The 21460-nt window shown below is 41.5% G+C and overlaps 1 protein-coding gene across 3 annotated transcripts in view; it reads right to left on the bottom strand.

The window, feature by feature from the left end:
• The window catches only part of LOC122800798 (NAD kinase-like), a 673639-nt gene that overhangs the window by 307808 nt on the left and 344371 nt on the right, over positions 1-21460 (bottom strand). For all 3 annotated transcript variants that reach the window (XM_044070075.1, XM_044070074.1, XM_044070076.1), the window contains exon 6: positions 21292-21377. In XM_044070075.1, coding sequence (XP_043926010.1) covers positions 21292-21377 — 86 coding nt within the window. The remainder of the gene's footprint in view (positions 1-21291; positions 21378-21460) is intronic.

The following is a 21460-nucleotide window of genomic DNA, read 5'->3' as shown; positions in this document are numbered from 1 at the left end:
TCTCGAAGATCGGCTTCGATGACTCCGTTCCAACAAAAGAGGAGACCCCGGAGCCGAGTGGATCGATTCCAAAGAAGGGGACCAAGATCTCTTCTTGGACGAAGCCATCGGAGCCAACATCCCCTGGGTTCCAGATGGAGCCGAAGGCTTCTCGGCTCCGATACTGGATAACACATCGGCTCCAGCCGGAGCCGACAAGGCAACTGTAGATTGAGTGTCGGAGCCGGCAGGAACCGACACTGTCACATCAGAGGTAGATCGAAGGAGTTGGAGCCACCGGAGAAGGCTTAACTGCTGTAGCCTGAACCTTAGGTGGCTTTGAAGGTTTACTCGACCCAGTCTTAGTGGGTGAACCTTCTGGCTTTAATAAGCCACGGAGGATCAATTTGTTCCTCCTCTCCTGCAGGACTCTCTGGCTAAAAGAATGACATATGGCACAGGAGTCCTGCAGGTGTAAAGGCCCCAGGCAGTAAACACAAGAAGTGTGACCGTCTGTCAGAGACATTTTCTGACAGCACGAGTCACACTTCTTGAAGCCTGAGACCTTTCCTTCCTTAGACATAGTCCAAGTAAAAACACTACTCACACAGTCTAACAGTCACACTATTAATCCCAAAAGAAACACACACACACAGATAGGGATTAATAAAGAGGCCTAGGCCTAACTGAAAAATTAAACTTAACTAATTAACTAGAAGTTTTAACAAAGGGGAAATAGGGTGGGCTGTAGAAATACTACACACTATTTGGCTATAAAAAGGAGAAAGGGAGAGAAAAACCCTGACTAAAACTGTTTGAAAATTCAAACTCACCTGAGCTGGCAAAAAAGAGACCTCTTCGCAAAGCGGCAAACAAGATCTGAGGTAGTCTCGCCTTGCATCATGGGATATAGGGTTGCCTCGAGCTGGTAAAAGGAGTTCTCAAGCTAAGCAAGTGCCGAGTCGGCTCTGAACCCATCCAGCAAGAATGAAGGCGAGATTGACAACTTAACATCAAGCATTTTGCAACATAAAAAACATGCTAGGGTAGCAAAATGTCAAGAACATGGCATAACAGCACAGCATGAATACAAATGAATAACAGGAGGTATTAAAAAAATGATAAATGTACAATATTAGCTAAAGATTACTGCTGCTGACCCAAGTTTGATTAGTGGTTTTTGAGGCTGATGTCACTGGCAGGGAAGACAGGCATGCCCATCCTGGTGGGGTGGTAGGGGTAACCTATTGCAGACACAGCCAGTATCCCTTGAAGGATGGGTGTTACATCGGAGGAGTGGCTTGGGGGGGCAGGTGTTAGGCTTAACAAGTCTCCAGTGGGTGTTAACCTTCACAGTAAAAATGCAGAAGCATGCACTCAGAAGGGGAAGGCATTCTGGGTGAAACTATTGAAGCAGTTCATTTGTTGTCCCCCACCCCCACCAAGGAGTGGAGATAGGCCATTCAAATGCTCTCACTGCTAGGATGCTAAACAGCCCTCATGGCTGTCTAAATGACTGATTCCCCCCTCATACTGCTCTTACCTCAGCTCCAGGTGGAATCCTCAGAACTGAGGAACAAATGAGCACTATCTGAAAGAGGGGAGGCTTAGTGGTAGATAGTCACAGGGTCAAAAATAACTTACAAAAAAATCATCATTCAGATGAGAGCAGACTGACTGGGAGTGATGAGCAGATACATTAGTAACTAACACTATACCGTAATTAGATGATAATGCACAGTAGCTGACAGGATGTTTACTGGACTGGTCTCGGAGAACAGTTATATCAAAACTGCAAGTCCACTACTGTAAAAGATGCTTCAGTAAGGATCAGAAAAACTTTCTTGGATAGAGAATATACAGAGACATTTTATTCCATAATTGACAACTGTATTGGGAAATACAGAACCTCCATGTGTGTTGAGGAATTTAGGGATGGAGACTATGTTATCAATGGAGGCTCTTCAATTTCAGAGCAGGGATGCAGTCTACAAAGTGGTTTAAACTAATAAAGGATGTTTTCTGGAGATTAACAGTTTATGAGTCCAGTATAGCTAAACGACAGAACAATGATAAGTAAATCTGAGCCAATGCAGACTGTGTAAAGATACTATAAGGTATGTTCTGCTGTGGTTTGCTGAGGCAAGTCTACAAATTCTGTTATAAACCTGTTCAAGTTTGCAAAATAATGGAGACGACAGAGTGGTACAAATTTGAGGGAAATGGATAGGTAGCTGCAGTGGCTAACCTGGAAATATTTGTTAAGAAAATAACAAAAGTAAGTTTTTGCAGAATGTTCGTTAATCCTTTCCCAATAATTAGTTGAGCCCTTCCATCTGGTACATACAGGACTTTATCAAAACTGATTTGAAACAAAAGTTGCCACCTCATTTCAAACACATTACACAGTCAAATGAGACAGTTACCAGCAATAAAAACAAACATCAACTGACACTCAGCAAACATTTAAACCAAATGACATGTCCAACAGTTAAAACTAAATAAATGTATTCGTAACACCATTCATTTGTAAAATGAAACAGTTGTTGTTGTGGTTTGTCTATCGGCTTTTCCCGGTTAGGGGTCGCCACAGCGAAATGCCGGTCCGCTAATGATTGGCAGTAGATTTTCACAAACGCCGAGGTGCCAGCTCGACGTTCAACCTTCAACGAAGGCACGTCCATTTACGCATGTCTTTCGAACGCCTACCCAACCACGGGGAGGACATGCAGACTCCACACAGAAGGCACTCCCGCACTCCAGCTGAGAATCGAACAGGAGAACCTCTTGCTGTGAGGCAACAATGCTACAGCTGCACCACCGTGGTATACAGTAATAATATAAAAAAAAAAAGATATGCTATCAATCAAATGTTAAAAGATATTAACCTAAGAAACAGAAGCAAATAAACATTTTTATTAATGCCTAGAAACACTGTGACATTGAGCAAGGACTGTTAAATAATTTCTTTGTATTCTAAAAAGTGTTTCCAAGAACCATTCATTTACTTCTGAAATATGTCAATAAAAAAATAACCATGTTTGAAACTGCTGCAATTCACAGAATGCTTAAACAGCATATTGTTATTACTGTTTTTAATGTCTTTAGTATGCTCATAAATCCTGCTGTTTAATGTACATTCCATTTTACCCATATAAAACACATCACAAGATAAACATTGAGCCAGGTAAACCACTGCCATAGTACTGGAATCCCATTTCCCAGGACAAAAAAATGTTTGGACATAACATAATACTTGAAATATTAGTAGTGTCATAAATGTATTTACATTAGGTAGAAGAGCCACAATTGTTCATTTTGCTTATATGAAAATGATGAGGTAATAGTTATTTCAGGAAATTGCCAGCCTTAGTTCCACTGCTATATGGGTATTTGGGTTTTATATTTGTTAAAAAAAGCTTTGCCCATGTCCTCTTACTTATTTCTACAGAGGTCAGCAAATCTTGGCATCATAGCCTGTGTTCCAGAAGTGTTTTCACTTGCATCCAGTGCCATTCAAACAAAGCTAAGTAGTTTTGTTTGATAATCTCACGTGCTTGACTTAAATGAAGTAACTGCTGCTGATTTATTGCTTTACAGGTTCATAGGTGTTTACTAGGCTAACAACCACAAGGGCCTTTTTAAACCTAGCCATGCATCACAAATATCTGATAAGTTCTGGTACCCTTGATAAGTGATAAGTGTAAGCACGGGCTTTGGGAGATGAACCATTTACAAGTAGGGGCATGGGAGATGAACCATTTATAGGATGCCTGTGTCCATTAGAGACATATGTGCCAAACCAGAATGAATTTCCTGTTCCCCATCCAACAGTCCAAGTTAAGTTTGAATTATGTTAGGATAGGGAGCCTGTTCCATAAAAGGGGTAGTCTCTGAGATAGATAACTGTCTCTCCAGCAGGTCCTATTTATATCACAGACAAGGTTAAAGTCTATAGAATTGGTAATTCTGATGCTGTTTGTTTTGTGGATATGCAGGAAGTCCATCAGAGGTGGTTGAATAATGCCAGGTATAGATCTCCCCTCAACAGCCTGTAGGAGACAGAATACAAGGATAAGGCCTTGAAGTGGTCTGCATAGGACATGTTACTTATGCCCTGTATTCTTTTAGTGAGGAACCTCTGTGGACATTTCAATTGTTAGATATACCTAGTTAGGTGCATACCAAAGGGGGCATTGCAGTCAATGATAGGTCTGATGAATGCCAAAGTCAGTAGAACAATGACCTCCTTAGACTTAGATGCCATACCTTTCTTTATAAATTGCACAACATAGAATGAGTTCCTCACTACTGTAGACAAGTGATGGTCAAAGGCTAGATTACTGTCTATGTGCATCCCCAAGTCCCTGACTATTAGGTTATCTCTTAGGGTTGTAATAGTTGCCAGGGGTGGATGACTTCTCAAAGGGTACTATTCTCCATTTCTTTCCATTTAGTTTTAGTCCATGGCTCTGACACCAGTTATTTGTCTGTGTCAGCCCTTCCTGGAGATCATTAGTGTCAGTGGGGGATTTTATGACTGTTCCTAATTTGCAATCATCTACAAATTTAGTCAGCCAGAGACCACTGACATTGGCCTTGACTTCAGAGAAGTAAATGGCAAAAAGGAGCAGTCCCAGGACTGATCCCTGAGGGACTCCACTTGTGACTGGCCTCTTTGCATACGTCGACTCCCCAGTTCTAACTTCCTGTGTCCTGTCTGTGAGTCAGCTGGATATCCATTGGGCAACAAAAGGGTTTGTACCTAAACTTTTGAGTTTGTCAACAATGCTCGAGTGGGGTATTGTGTCAAATGGCTTGGCCATGTCAAGGTAGGCAGTGTGAACCATTTTGCCCTCATCCATTGCATTGGTGACCTTCTCAAAAGAAGTCCACCAGGTTGAATAGGCATGACCTGCCCTTGACAAAACCATTTTGGGTTGGGTCCAGTATCTTGAGGTTTCTTGTGTCATTATTGATCATTTCCATGAAATTCTTTCCATGGCTTTGCATATGAGACTACTGAAACTTATCGGTCTGTAGATGGCCAACATTTGTGCAGATGGTTGACTGTTGCTGTTCTCCATTTATGAGGCACGGAGCCTGTTTGGAAGCTACAGTTAAATAGCAATTCCAGAGGGTCTGATAGATTCTGTTTCATTCTATTTGGAAAGCATCCTGGGATACTGTCTGGGCCCACTGATGTACTGTTTTTGGCCTTAGTGAGAGCATTAATGACCTGTTCTCTACTGATAGCAAGGGGAGTTACATTTGATGGTACTTTCTGATGGAAGGTTAGGGGAAAAGAGGGGGAAAAGCCAGTGCTGGATTTGTCGGCCAATAAGGTTGCTATATCTTCTGGCTCAGTATAAGTGGCTCCATTAACAAAGAGCTCTGCACAAAACTGTGTACTGCCTTTGAAGTTGCTGACGTAGCTAAAGAATGCCTTGTGGTTGTCCTTGGCCTGAGAAGGCCAAATTTACCTCAAATTTGGCTTTAGTAAACTTCATTTGTCCTCTGAGCTGTTTGTTTAGTTTGATGAGTGTGCTTTTATCTTGCTGGGTGTTGCACCTCCTAATTTTTTACATGATTTTCTTCCTTATGTTAGACAGCCTATTGATTTTTTGATTCCATGAGGGTGGCTTGTTTTTGAGTTAGTTCTATACTTCTTCCTGTGGGTACAGTTGCCTCTATGCAGCTATTAACATGCTTGTATAGGATTTATATGAATAGTTCTGTGTAGACAGCAGCGTTCTCAGGGCTTATGGGGGCTTGAAATTTTGCCAGGTTATCACTTAATAGTAGGAAGTTCGCCTTAGAGTAGTTCCTGAATATTCTAGGGTTATATGGCGTTCCAGGTTTTATTTTTATTCAAATTAGACAATTTTGTGGTTTGACCTTACGAGAGAATACATTAAAACAGGAGGTGTGCAGCAAAGTCCCATATTAGTGAGGACCAGATCCAGTATGGTTGCACCCCTGGTTGGTGTATTACAATATGGTCCAGGGAGTTTGTGTTTGCAAAATCCATGAATCGCTGCGCCTGTACATTTGATGTCGTATTGTATTTCCAGTTAATAGTGGAGTAATTAACGTCACCCAAGATTATGGTATTGGGTTGGATGTTGAGTGTTTCCAATATGTTTAAATACACGGTATGGATTTTCTGGGTCACACAGTGTGACTTATAACTTGCAAGGAAGTGGTATTGAATTTTGCCTATGGTGATTTGAACATGGAGAAGCTCATGTGCATTTTCCTGTTTGACCAGCCTTGAGGCATATTTATTTTTTTATGTGAATCAAGACACCTTCACCTTACTCCCTGTCTGTGTAGTAGCTGTTATAAATGTTAGGAAGGCATTATAGCCTTGCACTGTTGGTGTGCTCTCTGTGGCTTTAAACCATGTCTCAGTGACTGCACAGACATCAGCATTCTCTAGGGTGAAGAGAGCTTCTAGGGAGTGGAGTTTTTTGTTTAAACTCTTAGTACTGAGTAGTAATACCTTTAGATTTTCTTGGTTTTGATTTGCCATGTCAGAATTACTTTCAGAGTGGCATTTCCTAAAAAGGCATTATGGGGGAGGATAATGTTTTAGCTCATATACAAAAGCCTAGAGGGAAGAAGTGCAGACCATCCCTGGCAAAGCAGCATAGTCTGTTGACCATCTCCTTCCATGCTGACAGATAATGCACCTCATTAGAATGACATCAGAAACTAAGTCAATTATTGATGTCAGTCAACTTTTGTTCATATTGTGGCATCATCCTTGGAGAAGGCAAACTACTGCTCAGTGCTAGGCTCATTCCAGCTTGGGACACATATTCCAAAAGCTCCACAATGTATTTCTTCATATAGTCTACGGAAGTAAGTCTCAAGTCATTTATACCCACATGGACTATGACTGAGTCATACTGGTACTTGTGGTCCAATGACCTGAGTACATGTGTAATGTGGCTGATCCTGGCCATGATAAGCAACTGACCGTGACTTTCTCCTTACTCATCCTGGTGAGAGGAACATCAGTATGTCTCACAATGGAGTTTCCAATGACCAGAATGTTGGATTGTGTGGTGGCTTGCCTTATAGAATTAGAAGTACAGGCTCCATGAGATGTGGCTGTATGTGTAGATATGGGTGTTGTTTTGAAAGAGTGCATTCAGGGCTGCTGAGGGTATTTGTTAAGTGTACTTCATGTAGGAGATCTTTAGGGTTTAGGAAGGTTACACTTAGGTGCCTCAACCTATGTAGGTCTATGCGTCTGCACTGACTTGTGTGTGATGGGTGCAGTGGGTGTACTACTGACAACCTTATTAACATTAGGAGTGTTTTTATGTGAGAGCTTTGCCTCCAGTGACATTGTGTAAATATATCTCTCACATACCATATCAGTTTGTTTGATAATTAAATGGTTGTCAGTAAAATGTGGCAATTTCTACACTGCCTCAGAATGCCCATATCCGCACCAAGCTGGTAACAGAGATATTGGGAAAGTTCATATCCATGACAACAGACCCGTTTTATTGATTAGACAGCTGCAGTGAGAATATAAAGTAATACCAGGAGTATCCGGTTTGCAACTCGGGGGTAGTGCTTCTCACTGCAAACTAGTTGTCCTGTGTGGAAATATGCATTGATGAAGTTTCAATGGTGCCTTTACATGAAAAATGTCAATTCAAGGTGTCTGCGTCTATACAAGACTCTCCCAAACCCCTGACAGCAAACTAATAAGTAGACCATGATGATTTATATGCAAAGTATTTAGGCAGATATTCTAAAGTTACGTTAGGCAACAGCAAATCAAGCAGTATTTACTGAAAAGAAAGAATTAGCCTAACAAGAAAGATGAAAAGAAGGGAGTCGGCTGAATGGCGACTGCCTGGCTACTACTAGTGCTGGTCTCACCACAGTTTCACACTGCTGGGATAGAATGCTCTTTTGCTTCTTCTCTCACCAGAAGCAAAACAACAGCATCAATCCCAAGATGAGAAGCAGGACACTGTCTGCTTGGTGATTCATGGTCTTGTTCCAGATGATGCAAGGGTCTGTAGGCTTGTTGTAGCCTTTTCCTGGAAGATGCCTCGAATACCAACCAGACCAATCAAGAAAGTGGAACACAGACACTCACTGCCCAACCAGAAACAGTCAGAAATCAATGCACTCTGCTTCTTCTTTCACCAGGAGCAAAACATAAGCACAAATTCCAAGCTGACACCTATGAAGCAGATATTAGATTTTCCAGTGATCAGCAGTCTCCAGGAAATAATGTTCCTATGCTCCTTCTCTCAATAGGAGCAAAACAAATGCACTAATCAGTGCATTTTTACTGATTTTTAATTGTAAAAGAGCTTTTCCTCTCACTGCTGCTGTTAGACTATTTGCCTTGAAATTGCCTCTGTAAGGGATGTCTAGTCAGTTATTTAGGCTGTTTGTGGTAGCACTGCACTTGTGGGATTCCTTTGTTTGTATGTTTTTACATTAAGAGGCTGGGATTATTCATCGTGTGACAGGAGGTGTTTGTGTGGTCTATATGAATTGGGGAAACACACTAAAAGGCTAATAAGTGTAGTCGTTCTATTGCCCAAAGGGCTCTGTAGTCAGTTTTCTGCTTTTCTATTGCAGGTATAAATCTGCCACATTTATGTGGCTCTGTGCTCATTGTCACAGAGCTCAGCAAAACTTGGCATCTTAGCCTGTGTTCCAGAAGTGTTTTACTTAAATCCAGTGCCATCCAAACAAAGCTAAATAGTTTTGTTTGATAAATCACACTTGTTTAACTTAAAGTAAGTAATCACTGCTAATAGTAATCACTGCCAATATCTTGTTTTATATTTGCATTTTTCTGAATTTTTTAACTGTAAATGTGATTTTCCTCTCACTTGTTAGACTATCTATCCTGAAATTACCTCTGTAAGGGATTTCAAATCAGATGTTAAAGTTGTTTGTGCTAGCACTACACTTGTGGGATTCCCTTTTTTTTTTTTTTTTTTTAAATTAAGAAGACTGGGATTACTCACCTTGTGGTAGGAGGTGTTTGCCTGGTCTAGATGAGTTGGGAAACACACTAAAGGGCTCAAAAGTGCAGTTGTTTTATTAGCCAGAGGGCTCTGTGGTCAGCTTTCTGCTTTTTCATTGCTGGTATAAATTCAGGATGCATTTGCACAGAGCTACTCAATGCACAGTGGCGGTTAGCAGTGCTCTGTACAGATGCAAATGTATAGCTAACAAAAATTACTTATAAAACTACCCTTAGAACTGCATCCTGTAACGTAGTGAGCATAGAACAACGTCCTTGCCCATTGAACAACACTATTACTGAAACACAGCCCTTTCTAACCTAGTCTAGTACCAAATACTAGACAGCACCCTTACATAACCTATGTAAACCCCTGTTCACACCCCACAGTAGCTCATCCAAAATACAGGTCCAAATAATGGATATACAATTTCAAAATGACTTGATAGCAGGCTTGGTAGATATGGGCATCTTGAGACAATGCAGCAGTTATCTTATGTTCACAGACAACTGTTTAATCCTTAATGAAACAGACAGTATACAAGACATGTTAATGCACAATTTCACTGCAGGCCAAAACCTGCATACAAACAGGTTGTTAAAAACACACACACACACTACATCCAACACATAGAGTGTCCATGACACATACAGATCAACTTATGATAAGGCACTTCAAAGCAAGCATCCCAAATGTTAACAACCTCCTAAACTTACAAACTGCAATGCTCATCTTCAGCAAACTCAAAAGCATTAACCAAAAGCAACACCAAACATCACAGAAACACCTACACCTAGTAAATCACCAAAAGCAAAGCCCATAAGGCAAACAAACACATTACTCAGGACTCTAGGCATAGAGCACACCAGACATAGGGTAGCCATTGTATGATACACAGATGCCCCACTCACCAGACTGAACAAAGAGAAGATAATGGTTAGTTGTTTATCTGGATCTAGGATCCACAAAGTTATGTACACACTTAAGCCACTACACCACAGGTACCAGTATGATTCGATCATAGTCCATGTGGGTGTAAATGACCTATGACATACTGCCTGGATGCATGTAAAAAGACATTATTGATCTCTCAGAATATATGTCCCAGGTTGGTATGTACATTGCACTGAATAGGATTCTACCTTCACCACGGAAGATGCCACAATGTGAACAAGTGATGATTGACTTCAATAACTGGCAGAGTTTCTGCCGTCATTCTAGGGGGGGGGGCACAATATCTGTCAGCATAGCAGCATATTAACCAGGTGCTCCCTTATTTTCTCTACAACACTCTGCAATTGCACCTCTTCTTGTTCTGTGACATTCCCCTTACTTTGTAATAACTTGACCTTTGTCAGCCCCTCTAAATAATTCTTATCTCTTAACCATATCTCTTTTTATTTCTACTCTATTTTTAAATTAGGCTTTCATTTTATCTCATTCACTAGCTTCAACTTCTGGAGTATTTTCTATCTTCCCTAATAACTCCCAATAATTTCCATTACATATTCCTTAAACTCCTGTCTTTTTAACAGGTAGGTGGGGAAGTGCCAGTGTCACTTCTTTACTTCAATACCTAACATTTTTATCTTAGTAATTACTAGTGCATGATTCGAAATAGCTATTGGACGTGTCAAAGTTCTCAATTAAATGCACATCTCCCTGTGACCTATAATTTCTGTCTAGTCTAGCCCAGTTATTGTACCTTGGGGAATAATATGTGAATTTTCTCTGAGGTCCTACTACTGAATTCACCTATTCCATACCAACTATTTTCATAAATTGCTTCAGAAAACGACCTTATTTTGTTATATTTATCCTTCTAGGTCCCCCAGATACATCCTCATTGCTGCAAATCAAATTCTAGTCTCCACCTAAAAGCAATATTCCATGCTGAAAGCTGATTATTTCTCTCATTTTAAGCTCCATAATAGCAGTTCTAAGTGGAATATAAATACATGCCAGCATAATCCTCATCCCTTGCCAGTAGCCCCTTACTACCACAGATATACCATTCTTATCTTTTTCCTTTTTTATCACTATTGGAGCTCCTCTAGCAATTAATATAACTACTCCTATTTTCCTTTGCCCCTGATATTCTGCCAAATATCCATCCTGAAATCCTTTCTTTATCAAACTCAAATGTTCCTTTATTAATCACACAAAAAAAGAAAGAAAAGAAAAAAAACTCAGTTTACTATGGTCAATAAAGGGACATTTTCTGGAATAATTTCGGTGACAGCAAGTATTTTTGCTATTTGAGGCACTTTCTTTGATTATTAGTTACTTAGTGTTTCAGGCTTGACTGCAGTGAATGTTTTGGTTATTCGCACTTATTACATATGACAGCTCTTTTAAATGTCTGTCTCCAACTTTTGTGATACCTGCACCCATTAACAACGTGTTCTTGTTTTTAAGAGAAAAAAAATTCTGATTTGTGCTTAGGAAAGACACTGGTTGCTGTTGGGCCAGTGTGACTTCTTGAACAACTTTAAAGTACTCCTTAGAAAACATCTTGTACTCTATAACATATAGAGACACTACATGAATGTTATAGGTTGGCTCATAAGGAGACAAAAACTCTTTATGAATACCAGGTTTTGACTTCTCAAACATATCAAAACTTGTGATCTCTTTGTGTTAATTCTTGCCCTTGACAATTATTCTTTCAGGATCATTCAAGCTGCTGCTGTTTTGATTGTTACTAGCTGAAGCAAATACTTTTGAGATTCTTTGCTTTCATAATAAACTTTGTAATTCCTGTTTTGGAAGCCTTCAAAGTGAAGATGCACTCCTCTGCTGAAATGGTTGAAGAATTACATTTTTACAGACATCAGTAACTGCTTCTTTTATACAATTTTTGTTAGATTTTTCTCACATTTTCTCTCTGATCTCCTCATCTATATTTATCTTCCTCTCTTTCCAACTTGTGAATCTTCTAGGATGCTTTTCTAAAACCTAAAGTCACTTTCAGGTAATAAGAACTTATTAAAATTTTGACAAATGTCACAATATTTTAATGTATGTTCTAGCCCTAATCTTATTAAGCACTATCTGGGGGTAGTAAATCTTTATGGGTGATTTTTTTGATTCTTGTACACCTGGTAATTAATTTACGAGGAAAAGACAAACACTTTCTTTACAGAATGCCAAGAAAATGATTCTTCTAACTTTCCACAGTTTTTTCAACAAATGTTAACAACTGTAAATGATTTGCAGTTCTCAGACAGGAAGAACGACTGAAAAGATCATAAGCCACTGCTGCATCTATAACGGAGTCTCATGTTACATATGTCAGTACCTTTGCAGTGTAAGACAAGTTGTCAGCTTTCGCAGAAAAGAGCTTATGAAAAATGGCTAGAACAAGATGAATCAGAAATAGGCTAGTCCAAATACAATGACTTACTATGGCAGTAACCCTCATGATGATGATCTAAATTATCATCCACTGTGCTCTCAATAATCTCCAAAGTATAGCCCATCTTTAAGATAATACATCAGCTTATGTTTAGTGGGTTCACTGGGTGTAATCTTAAAATAAATCTCCATCCTAGTATCAGAGCAGATGCTGTCCCTGAATTATATGCCAGTGATGGCACAATAACATGTGGGAAGGAACGTTAAAAGCACTCCAAAGCTGGTATGAGAGGTGCTGTGGAAAAGGGATGTAATGTATAAAATCTACATAGGAATATTATACCAATAGCAACATTGGCAGTATCACAGGTAATACCATTTACTAATTAGCTGTAAATACCTCAAAAATACACAAAGAAAGCAGCATTACCATACATGGAGCTCAAAATCCTATGCAGCTTAGCAGTTGTGACTAAACGGATAGTTACAAATTTGCACCAGCTGTGCATCTTAAGAAAAGCTTTGCTGAGAAGACATGGAGCAGCACAAAGGGGAGGAAACTAAGTAAAAGTCTGTTGTATCAGTATAAGGCCTGCTCTACTACTGAGTAGAAGCACTGGAACCTCAGTGAACTGGATTATGGTGAATGGAAGTGCTCTGGGGTTCAAATTTCACAGGAGAGGAAAATGAACAAAGACATCAATAGAGGAACGGCAGCAATATGAGCAAGAAATTAATTAATTAATTAATATTATTTTATTTATTGACATTTGATTACCAGGAAAGTCCGAATGGGTAGGAGTACATTTTCAGCTGAGGGCTGAAGAGAAAAGCTCCAAAATATTACAAGACATTTTAAGAACAATAATTTTGCAGTCTTCAAAAATAATACTAAAAATAACTACAGTTTAAATAATTATACCAAAGCAGACATAATATGAAAATATTTATTAAGAATAGATGCAAGTTATATGACAGTGATTTAATAGAGGCAATTCAGCCAGTTTATAGAGAATTTAAAGGTAAGTTATAATACAAACAGGAACTGCAACACAAAATGAGAGAAAAGCAGACTTATGGAAAATGTACTAAATCTTGTCTTTTTTCATGTGTTAGTGCCTCCTAGCAGATCAACAGCTCCCAATACTTACAGAGGAAAGCCGGAGAAGACATCAAAAAGGTTAAGCAAGTTTGGTAATGAATATTTGTTTAGGTTCATGTTTGCTTTAACAAATCAGTAAGATTTTTTAGGTGATGTTTCAAAATTTTTTGGTTATACTTTACATGCTCCTACAAGACATTGTTGGTGAGAAAGATTTTTTTTTTTGGCAAAAAGGTGCTTCCAGTTGTTGACCAAGGGTAAATGTTACTGTGAACAGAGGATTTATAACTGAAACAACAGATAAGATGATTTTCTTTTGTACACTAAAAAGAAAGTAGAGAAACAATGTGCACATTTTTGAAAATAACCATCATATTTTACCTACATTCAAGTCATATAAAAAAGCAATGCCAACTATGAAAAGGAAATGAGGCTGAGCAGAGTTGCATTTATAAGATAGGTTGATAACTGTCACTAGCAAAAGAGAAGGTAGACAACCTCAACTGCAGTTTTAGCTAAGAAAAAAAGACACTATGATCCTTGAAGCTAACTGCTTACTTCAGTACTTACGTATTATCGCAGCCACGTTTGATATGGTATTGCATTGCTGACTGACTGCAATACTTGGTAATTTAAATAACAGAGTGCAATGATCTGTGATTTTGAGGGTTAGTCCAGCGGGACTGAAAGTCGATCGGTAGCACCTGTCATTTACTGCATGTTGGGATACCATCCTTGTCATCAGAAACTGAAAGGGTATACTTTTTCACAGCTGAAGCATCCGATGCACTATTACATTGATATAATTGTTGCCGTGGTGAAAGGGTGAGCTGTTTGCTCGCTTTATATGATTATCTGAAGTGGGTTGTAAAGTCCATGTGTGGTGATGACTTCTGTGTGTAAAATATACGGTAGCTGACATGTTTATGTTGTGATGGTTAAAGTTTCAGTCAGACTTCATTTCCTTCAGATAATAAATGGGAACAAAAATCCTGTTCTACACGTGTTGGAAGTTTGCAAAAAATAAATATTTTAAATCTGCCCCTATTTTGGCTGTTTGTCACTGTATTGTTTCCCTGTTTGTCTAGATTGTTTGCGGCAACTTTTGGCCATTCATGGCTCGGCGACGGAATTGTTACATCTCCCCTGTCGGCATCTTTCTCATTACCAGAGAAGTGTCACACATGCATATCAGCAATACAGGTTTATAAAGCTTTATAAAGAAAATAAACAACAGTGTAATAAATAATTTCTGACAAAATAATGTTAATAATTTCGGCGATACCTGAAGGACATGTCAATATTTCAACAGTGAGTTGGTTGCGATAATACATAAGTACCCTTACTTCTAATAGTGACATCCTTATGTGGGATAACCTCAGGATGTACAACAACACAATGCAAAAGGTTAGACATGAAGATAAATGACATACACAGAAAAAGAAGTTATGCACTTACCATAACATTCCATGTGAGTTGTTCATCTCGCCTTCATTCTTAAACATGGGTTTAGAGCCTATCTATCAGCTCCGAGTCAGCCGCTTTATTAGCTGAAGATCTCAGAGTAGCTGAAGGCCAGGTCCCTATCCCATGATGCTCTCTGTCCTACCTCAGATCTAGTTTGCTGAACCCAGCATGAACAGATATAACCCAAGAAATACTCCAACCGGAGTAAGAAGTCCCAGAACAAGACCACCAGATCCCAAGTCTACTCGTTCTTTGAGACCCTGGAGGGGGAAGGTGGGTGGGAATGTAAGAATGAAGGTGAGATGAACAACTCACGTGGAACGTTATGGTAAGTACACAACTTCTTTATGTGAATTTGTTCAATCTCGCCGTTCATTCTTACACATGGGCAGCATCCCAAGCACCCTAATCCTGGGTGGCTCAAGGGAGTATATTCCTGAGGACAGTGGAACCAAAGGAAGCTCTGTCCCTGGAGGCCCTGTCCACTTTGTAATGAGTGATAAAGGTATGTGGCTTAGACCAAGTGGCAGCTGCACATATAGTTTCCAAAAACAATCGAGCTGCATAAGCAGAAGAAGTGGAAACAGCCCTAGTGGAGTGCGTCTTCACACCATGTTCTAATGTTTGGTTTGCTGAAGAGTATATAAATTTAATGCAGTCAGTTAACCATTTGGAAAGGGTAATTTTAGAGACTGGTAATCCTTTCTTAGTGTCAGCATGAGATACAAAGAGTTGGTCAGATCTTCTAAATTCCTTTGTCCTGTCCAAATAGAATCTCAGTTGTCTGTGGACATCAAGTTTATGCAACATGTACTCCAACTTACCAGAATGATTACTGAAAAAGGTTGGAAGTTCGATAGTTTGATTCAGGTTAGTCTCAGAATACACCTTTGGCAGGAATGAAGGATTAGTCCTCAGTGATACTCTGGGTGAAACACCAAATATGGGGGTTTGATAGAAAGGGCTTTAAGTTCGGACACCCTACGTGCTGAGATAATGGCCACCAAGAAGATAGTTTTCCAAGAAAGAAACTTCAAATGGCAGGATGATGCAGGCTCAAAGGGGGAAAGAATAATACATGACAGCACAAAATTTAGATTCCAGGGAGTAAAAGGTTGTCTATGAAGGCCCTACATAATCTGTGAGACATTAAATTAGAACCTTCAGCTCCGAGGTGAAAATTCAAAATTGTAGCCAATTGAACTCTAATAGTGGCAGCTGCAGCACCTTCATGAAAAAGCTTAGATAGGCATGCCAGGATACTAGCAATTGGAGCAACATAAGGATCAATGTTATTCTGGGAGGCCCAAAAAGTAAATCGCTTCCATTTACTAGCATACAACTTTCTGGTGGAAGCTTTATGCGAAGATACAAGAATATGCTGTACCTCAGAAGAAAATTTGTGCGACCTGGCTAGGTTGGGAATCGGAGCAGCCAAGCTGTCAGTCTAAGGGAATGAAGGGAGGGATGGAGGGCCCCTGACAAATGTGTCAGCAGGTCTGGAACTGGGTTCAGAATCCGAGGTTTCTCCAGTTGATAGAGTTGGAGGTAGGGGAGCCAAATCTGTCAAGGCCAAAATGGGGCTATTAAGATTACAATCCTTCCCATGCTTCTGGCTTTCTGCAAGAATTTCGGAATCAGGGGTATAGGTGGGAAGGCATACAGGAGTCCCGGGAGCCAATCGTGTATGAGCGAGTCCCTTGGGCTGCCCCCCAGAGGGGGATTCAGGGCAAAGTAGCTTCTGCATTTGGCATTCATAGGGGATGCAAACAGGTTGCAGCAAGGCTGGCCCCATCTGTGGAAAATCTTCTCCGCAACTTTGTCTTTGAGAGACCACTCGTGCGGTAACAGAATGGCTCTGCTCAGTTTGTCCATTATCACGTTGGATTTCCCCAGGATATGCATTGCTATCAGAAAGTGCCCAGTGGATACTGCCCACTGCCAAATTCTCAAGGCCTCTTGACACAGGGGGTAATATTTGGTTGCCCCTTGCTTGTTAATGTACCAGACCACAGACATGTTGTCTGTCTGTATCGCAATCATCCCTAGAGGAAGAGAGTCGTGGAAGTGCTGCAACGCCAAAAGCACCGCTCTCAGCTCCAGAACATTGACGTGCAACTGTGACTCTGTCTCTGACCAGGTGCCTTGGGCTATCCTTCCCTGAAAAAGCCCCCCAACCCTATTAAAGAAGTGTCCGTGGTCACCATAGCTGACGGCGGGGGAGAAACAAACGATTGACCCATTGTAACTTGGTGGCTGGTCAACCACCAGCGAAGATCCTTCTTGCAAGAGTCCGTAATCATGATTAAAAATGACATCAGAAGTTGTTGGTAAGACCACTGGGTGAAGCGTAACCATTGAAGAATACTCATGTGCATATTCCCCCAGAGGAACTTCTATGAGGATAGTTGCCATGGTACCTATTAACTTCAGCTTGAGAGGCCGGTACTTTTCTTCTCTGCAAAATGCCTGATACCTGGTTTCAGAGAGCGGCTATTCTGTTCAGGGGCAATTTTACTGTGGTGGTGGTGTCTAGTTCTGCTCCGATAAAGGAGATATGCCGTGATGGCGACAATGCAGACTTTTCGAAACTGATAGTGATACCAAACTGAGAGCAGAGATTGAGAGTGTGATCCCTGGACAGAATTAGTTGATGCCTGGAGATGGCGGTAAGGAGTCAGTCATCCAGATATGGAAACACTCGGAATCCTAGATGCCTCAGGTGAGCCGTAAAGACTGCCGTGATTGCGACAATGCAGACTTTTCGAAACTGATAGTGATACCAAACTGAGAGCAGAGATTGAGAGTGTGATCCCTGGACAGAATTAGTTGATGCCTGGAGATGGCGGTAAGGAGTCAGTCATCCAGATATGGAAACACTCGGAATCCTAGATGCCTCAGGTGAGCCGTAAAGACTGCCATGCATTTGGTAAACACTCTGGGGGCTGCTGTGAGTCCAAAGGGCAGTGCTCAGAATTGGTAGTGACTGGCTCCTAGCTGGAAATGCAGATGATCTCTGGATGGTCTGGCCATTTTGATATGGTAGTAAGCATCCTTGATATCTATAGAGCACATCCAATTGCCCATTCTGAGGAATGGAAGAATAGACTGAAGCATGACCATCCGGAACTTCTCCTTCTTTACAAATGTGTTGAGTCTACTGAGATCCAAGATGGGCCTCCAGTCCCCTGTCTTCTTTGGAAATAAAAAGAATCTGAAGTAAGTTCCGGATCACATCTGGTCTGCTGGGACTGGCTGGATTACTATTTTTTCCTGCAGCCTCTGGATTTCTATGGCTGCTTGATACCCAAGACGGGGTGGAATGTCTGGGATTTTTTTCTAACAGCTGGGGTTTCTAAGAATGGGATGATGTAACCTCTGGTAACGATGCTATGTACTCAAGAATCTCTTGTAATTCCTAGCCAGGCATCCAGATACAAAGCCAAGCGACCCCCGACTGCCTCCAGAGTAGGACAGTCGTGGCTCCTTTCAGGAGTGCTGATACGGCTTACCAAGGAACTGATCCCTGTCGCCTTGGTTTTGCGGTCCTCCTCTGCCACTGGGGCAGCGTCTTCCACTATTACCCCCTCCTCTGCCCCTGGAGGGGGGTTCACTACGTGTGTTCTGGAAAGCTCCTTGGGACTTTCAGAACCACATTTTTCCACCTTTCTGTCCTTTGTGGTATGGTCTGGTAGGGGTGGAAAAACGGACTCCTACGGCAGATAGAGTCTTTCCCTCTTGCTCACACCTAGTGAGAGTCTCCTTGACTTTAGGCCTGAAAAGAGACGAGCCATCGAATTGGGTGTTGACAAAGGAAGACTTGAAGGCTTCTGCAAAGGAGCATAAGCGCATCCAGGAATGTCTCCGAAGAGGTATCGCTGAACCCGCTGCCCGACTCTAACCATCGGCTGCATAGGAAATGAGCCGCATGGACGAGTCAACTATGGAATTAAGGGTATTAAGCTGGGCTGTCACCTTCTCAGAGACACCTCCATCTGTATCTCCAAGCTCTTTTAGGAGATCTCTTTGAAGACGGGTAAAATGAGTCAAGTTGTTAAGAGATCGCATAGCAAAGGTCGCAGAACTAAAGATGCGTTTCCCGTACCTGTACATAGTCCTGGAATCCCTATTAGGAGGATGGACAGTAGAAGAGGTTTCAGACATCTCTTTCTTGGTGGCCACCGCCACCACCATGGCATCAACCGGAACTCCCTTAGTGAGAAACATCTTGTCTTGGGGGGAGGTGATAAACTTGCTGGGCCTTCGAGGGACCTGTTCCATAGTATCAGGAGAATCCCACGCCCTTCAAGCAACCAATTCCATTAGTTCATTGAAGGGCGGAGTCAACCAGGAGGTGGAAAGTTGAGACCCAAAGACCTTCAGGAGTACCGACTCATCCTCAGTAGGGCTAATGGACTGCCAGCCACCCCTCTGCTTAAGGACTTCCAGGACATCAGCAAAAGAGATATCCTCCAAGGGGGGCTGTTGGGACCCTTCTGATTCCTCTAAGTCAGTGTCTGATGTCAAAGACTCCTGCGGGTAATCTAAATGCCTCCTCTTACAAAGTTTCTTCCTGGGAACCTCATCAGTGGGAACTTCTGGTGAGGTCTCAGTAGAACAAGGGTCACACGATGGGGTTACCTGAGGCTCTGGGTCTTGATGCTTCACACGGACCTGTGATGTAAAGGCAGAAAGCGGCACTTTAGGGGAGGAGGAGGGACCTGATGACGTACGTGTCTTGGACAACATAACCCTCCTCACAGCATCGAAGGCTCCACTGCTCCGACCCGAGGAAGCCGCTGGTTTCAAAGAAGACTGCAACCTCCCCGGTGCCGAAACAGTGGGCTCCGAGCCAGAGGACAGAGCTGAGCTCATCCGCATTGACGCTCCAAGAGGAAGGGTCGGAACCAATGGATCGGTTCGACTCCACTCCCCCCCAGAGCCGACCAGAGAGTGTTGGCTCCCAGACTCTTCCAATGGTATTGAAGAAGTGAGGTTGACGGAGCCAATGGCACTGGAACAGGCCTCGGCTCAGAAGGCTCCACAATCATCACATCCTCCTCCCCCGGCTCTGAAGGCTCGGTTCGGCTCGGAGGAGTAGTCACAGCAGGTGCAATGGTCTTAGGCCCCGAAACTGGTTAGGTCAAGGCCGATAACAATTTTGCCAGTGCCGGGTTCTCGAGAAGCCTCTGCACCACCCGGTCCACATGGACATCAGAGAGGGTCCTCGGAGAACAAGTCGAAAGAACCAAAGTAGCCTGCGGAGCCAGGGACTGCACCTTCACAGTAAGACACGGAGCCGATGACTTGAGCTCCGAGGAAGCTTTAGAAGACTTCGACCCCTTTGATGACTTGGAGGTCTGGTCAGCCTTGTCCAAGGACTCTTGAAAATCTGGCTTCAATAACCCTCTATCCACCAACTTCCTTCTTCTTTCAAGCAAAACCCAACTACTGGAGGAATGGCAGATAGAGCAATCCTCCTGGAGGTGAACTGGCTCCAAGCAATAGACACAATTTACATGGGTGTCAGTGATTGACATCTTCTGCCCGCATTTTGGCCATTTTTTAAATCCTGATTTCTGCTTCTCCTTTTGGTCAGCCATGCTAAGAAGAAACACCAACAGTATACTCTAAACTGGACATAAAACACTGTAGAACAACACACACACACACACACACACACACACACACACACACACACACACACACACACACACACACACACACACACACACACCACAAACTCTAACTACAATAGTAATAACAAACTGTAACAACTGTAACAGTGAAGTGTAGCTGTAAAATAAATTTAAGCTATCTATTAGAAGCTAAATATACACTACTAATGCCACTAAATCCTAAGAACTACCTAAGCACATGTTATTAAGGGATAGGGAACTAATAAACCAATGCACAGCCAAAGGCCTAAGAGCAGCTGCTCTTAAGAGGACAAAATCTCATCAAAACTATTGAAAAACTAAAGCAAACAAATACTAACTAGCCCAAAAACAGTAGAAACAGTAAACTATCCAAAATGCTTATCTATAAAGGTAAAAAGATAGAAAACTTTCACAAACTGGCCCGAGCTCTCCAATGACTTCCAATCTGTTGCAGTGGCAAACTAGATCTGAGGTAGGACAGAGAGCATCATGGTATAGGGACCTGGCCTCGAGCTACTCTTGAGATCTTCAGCTAGTAGAGCGGCCGACTTGGAGCCGATCGAACCCATGTGTAGGAATAAACGGCGAGACTGAACAACTTCATATCAATGCATTTAAAGTATTTAAAGCACAACACATTAAAATTAATTTTACTGTACATCGTGGCTTTCTTAATAATATGCACATGCCTAAATAGCGATATTTTTACCTGGAACAATGAAGAGGCATATAATAAAGTACCATCACCTCCAAGGCAAATGATTAAATCAATGCAGTCTGAGATATCATCATAACCTAAAAAAAAAAAAGTTAGAAAAATGATCTGAAGCAGTACATTTTTAAAACAAATTATTCATTGTATACTACTTTAACATTTG

Source organism: Protopterus annectens, chromosome 4.part1, assembly GCF_019279795.1.
Source record: "Protopterus annectens isolate FY-2018-M chromosome 4.part1, PAN1.0, whole genome shotgun sequence".
NCBI lineage: Eukaryota > Metazoa > Chordata > Ceratodontiformes > Protopteridae > Protopterus > Protopterus annectens.
This window is presented reverse-complemented; position numbering and strand designations above follow the sequence as displayed.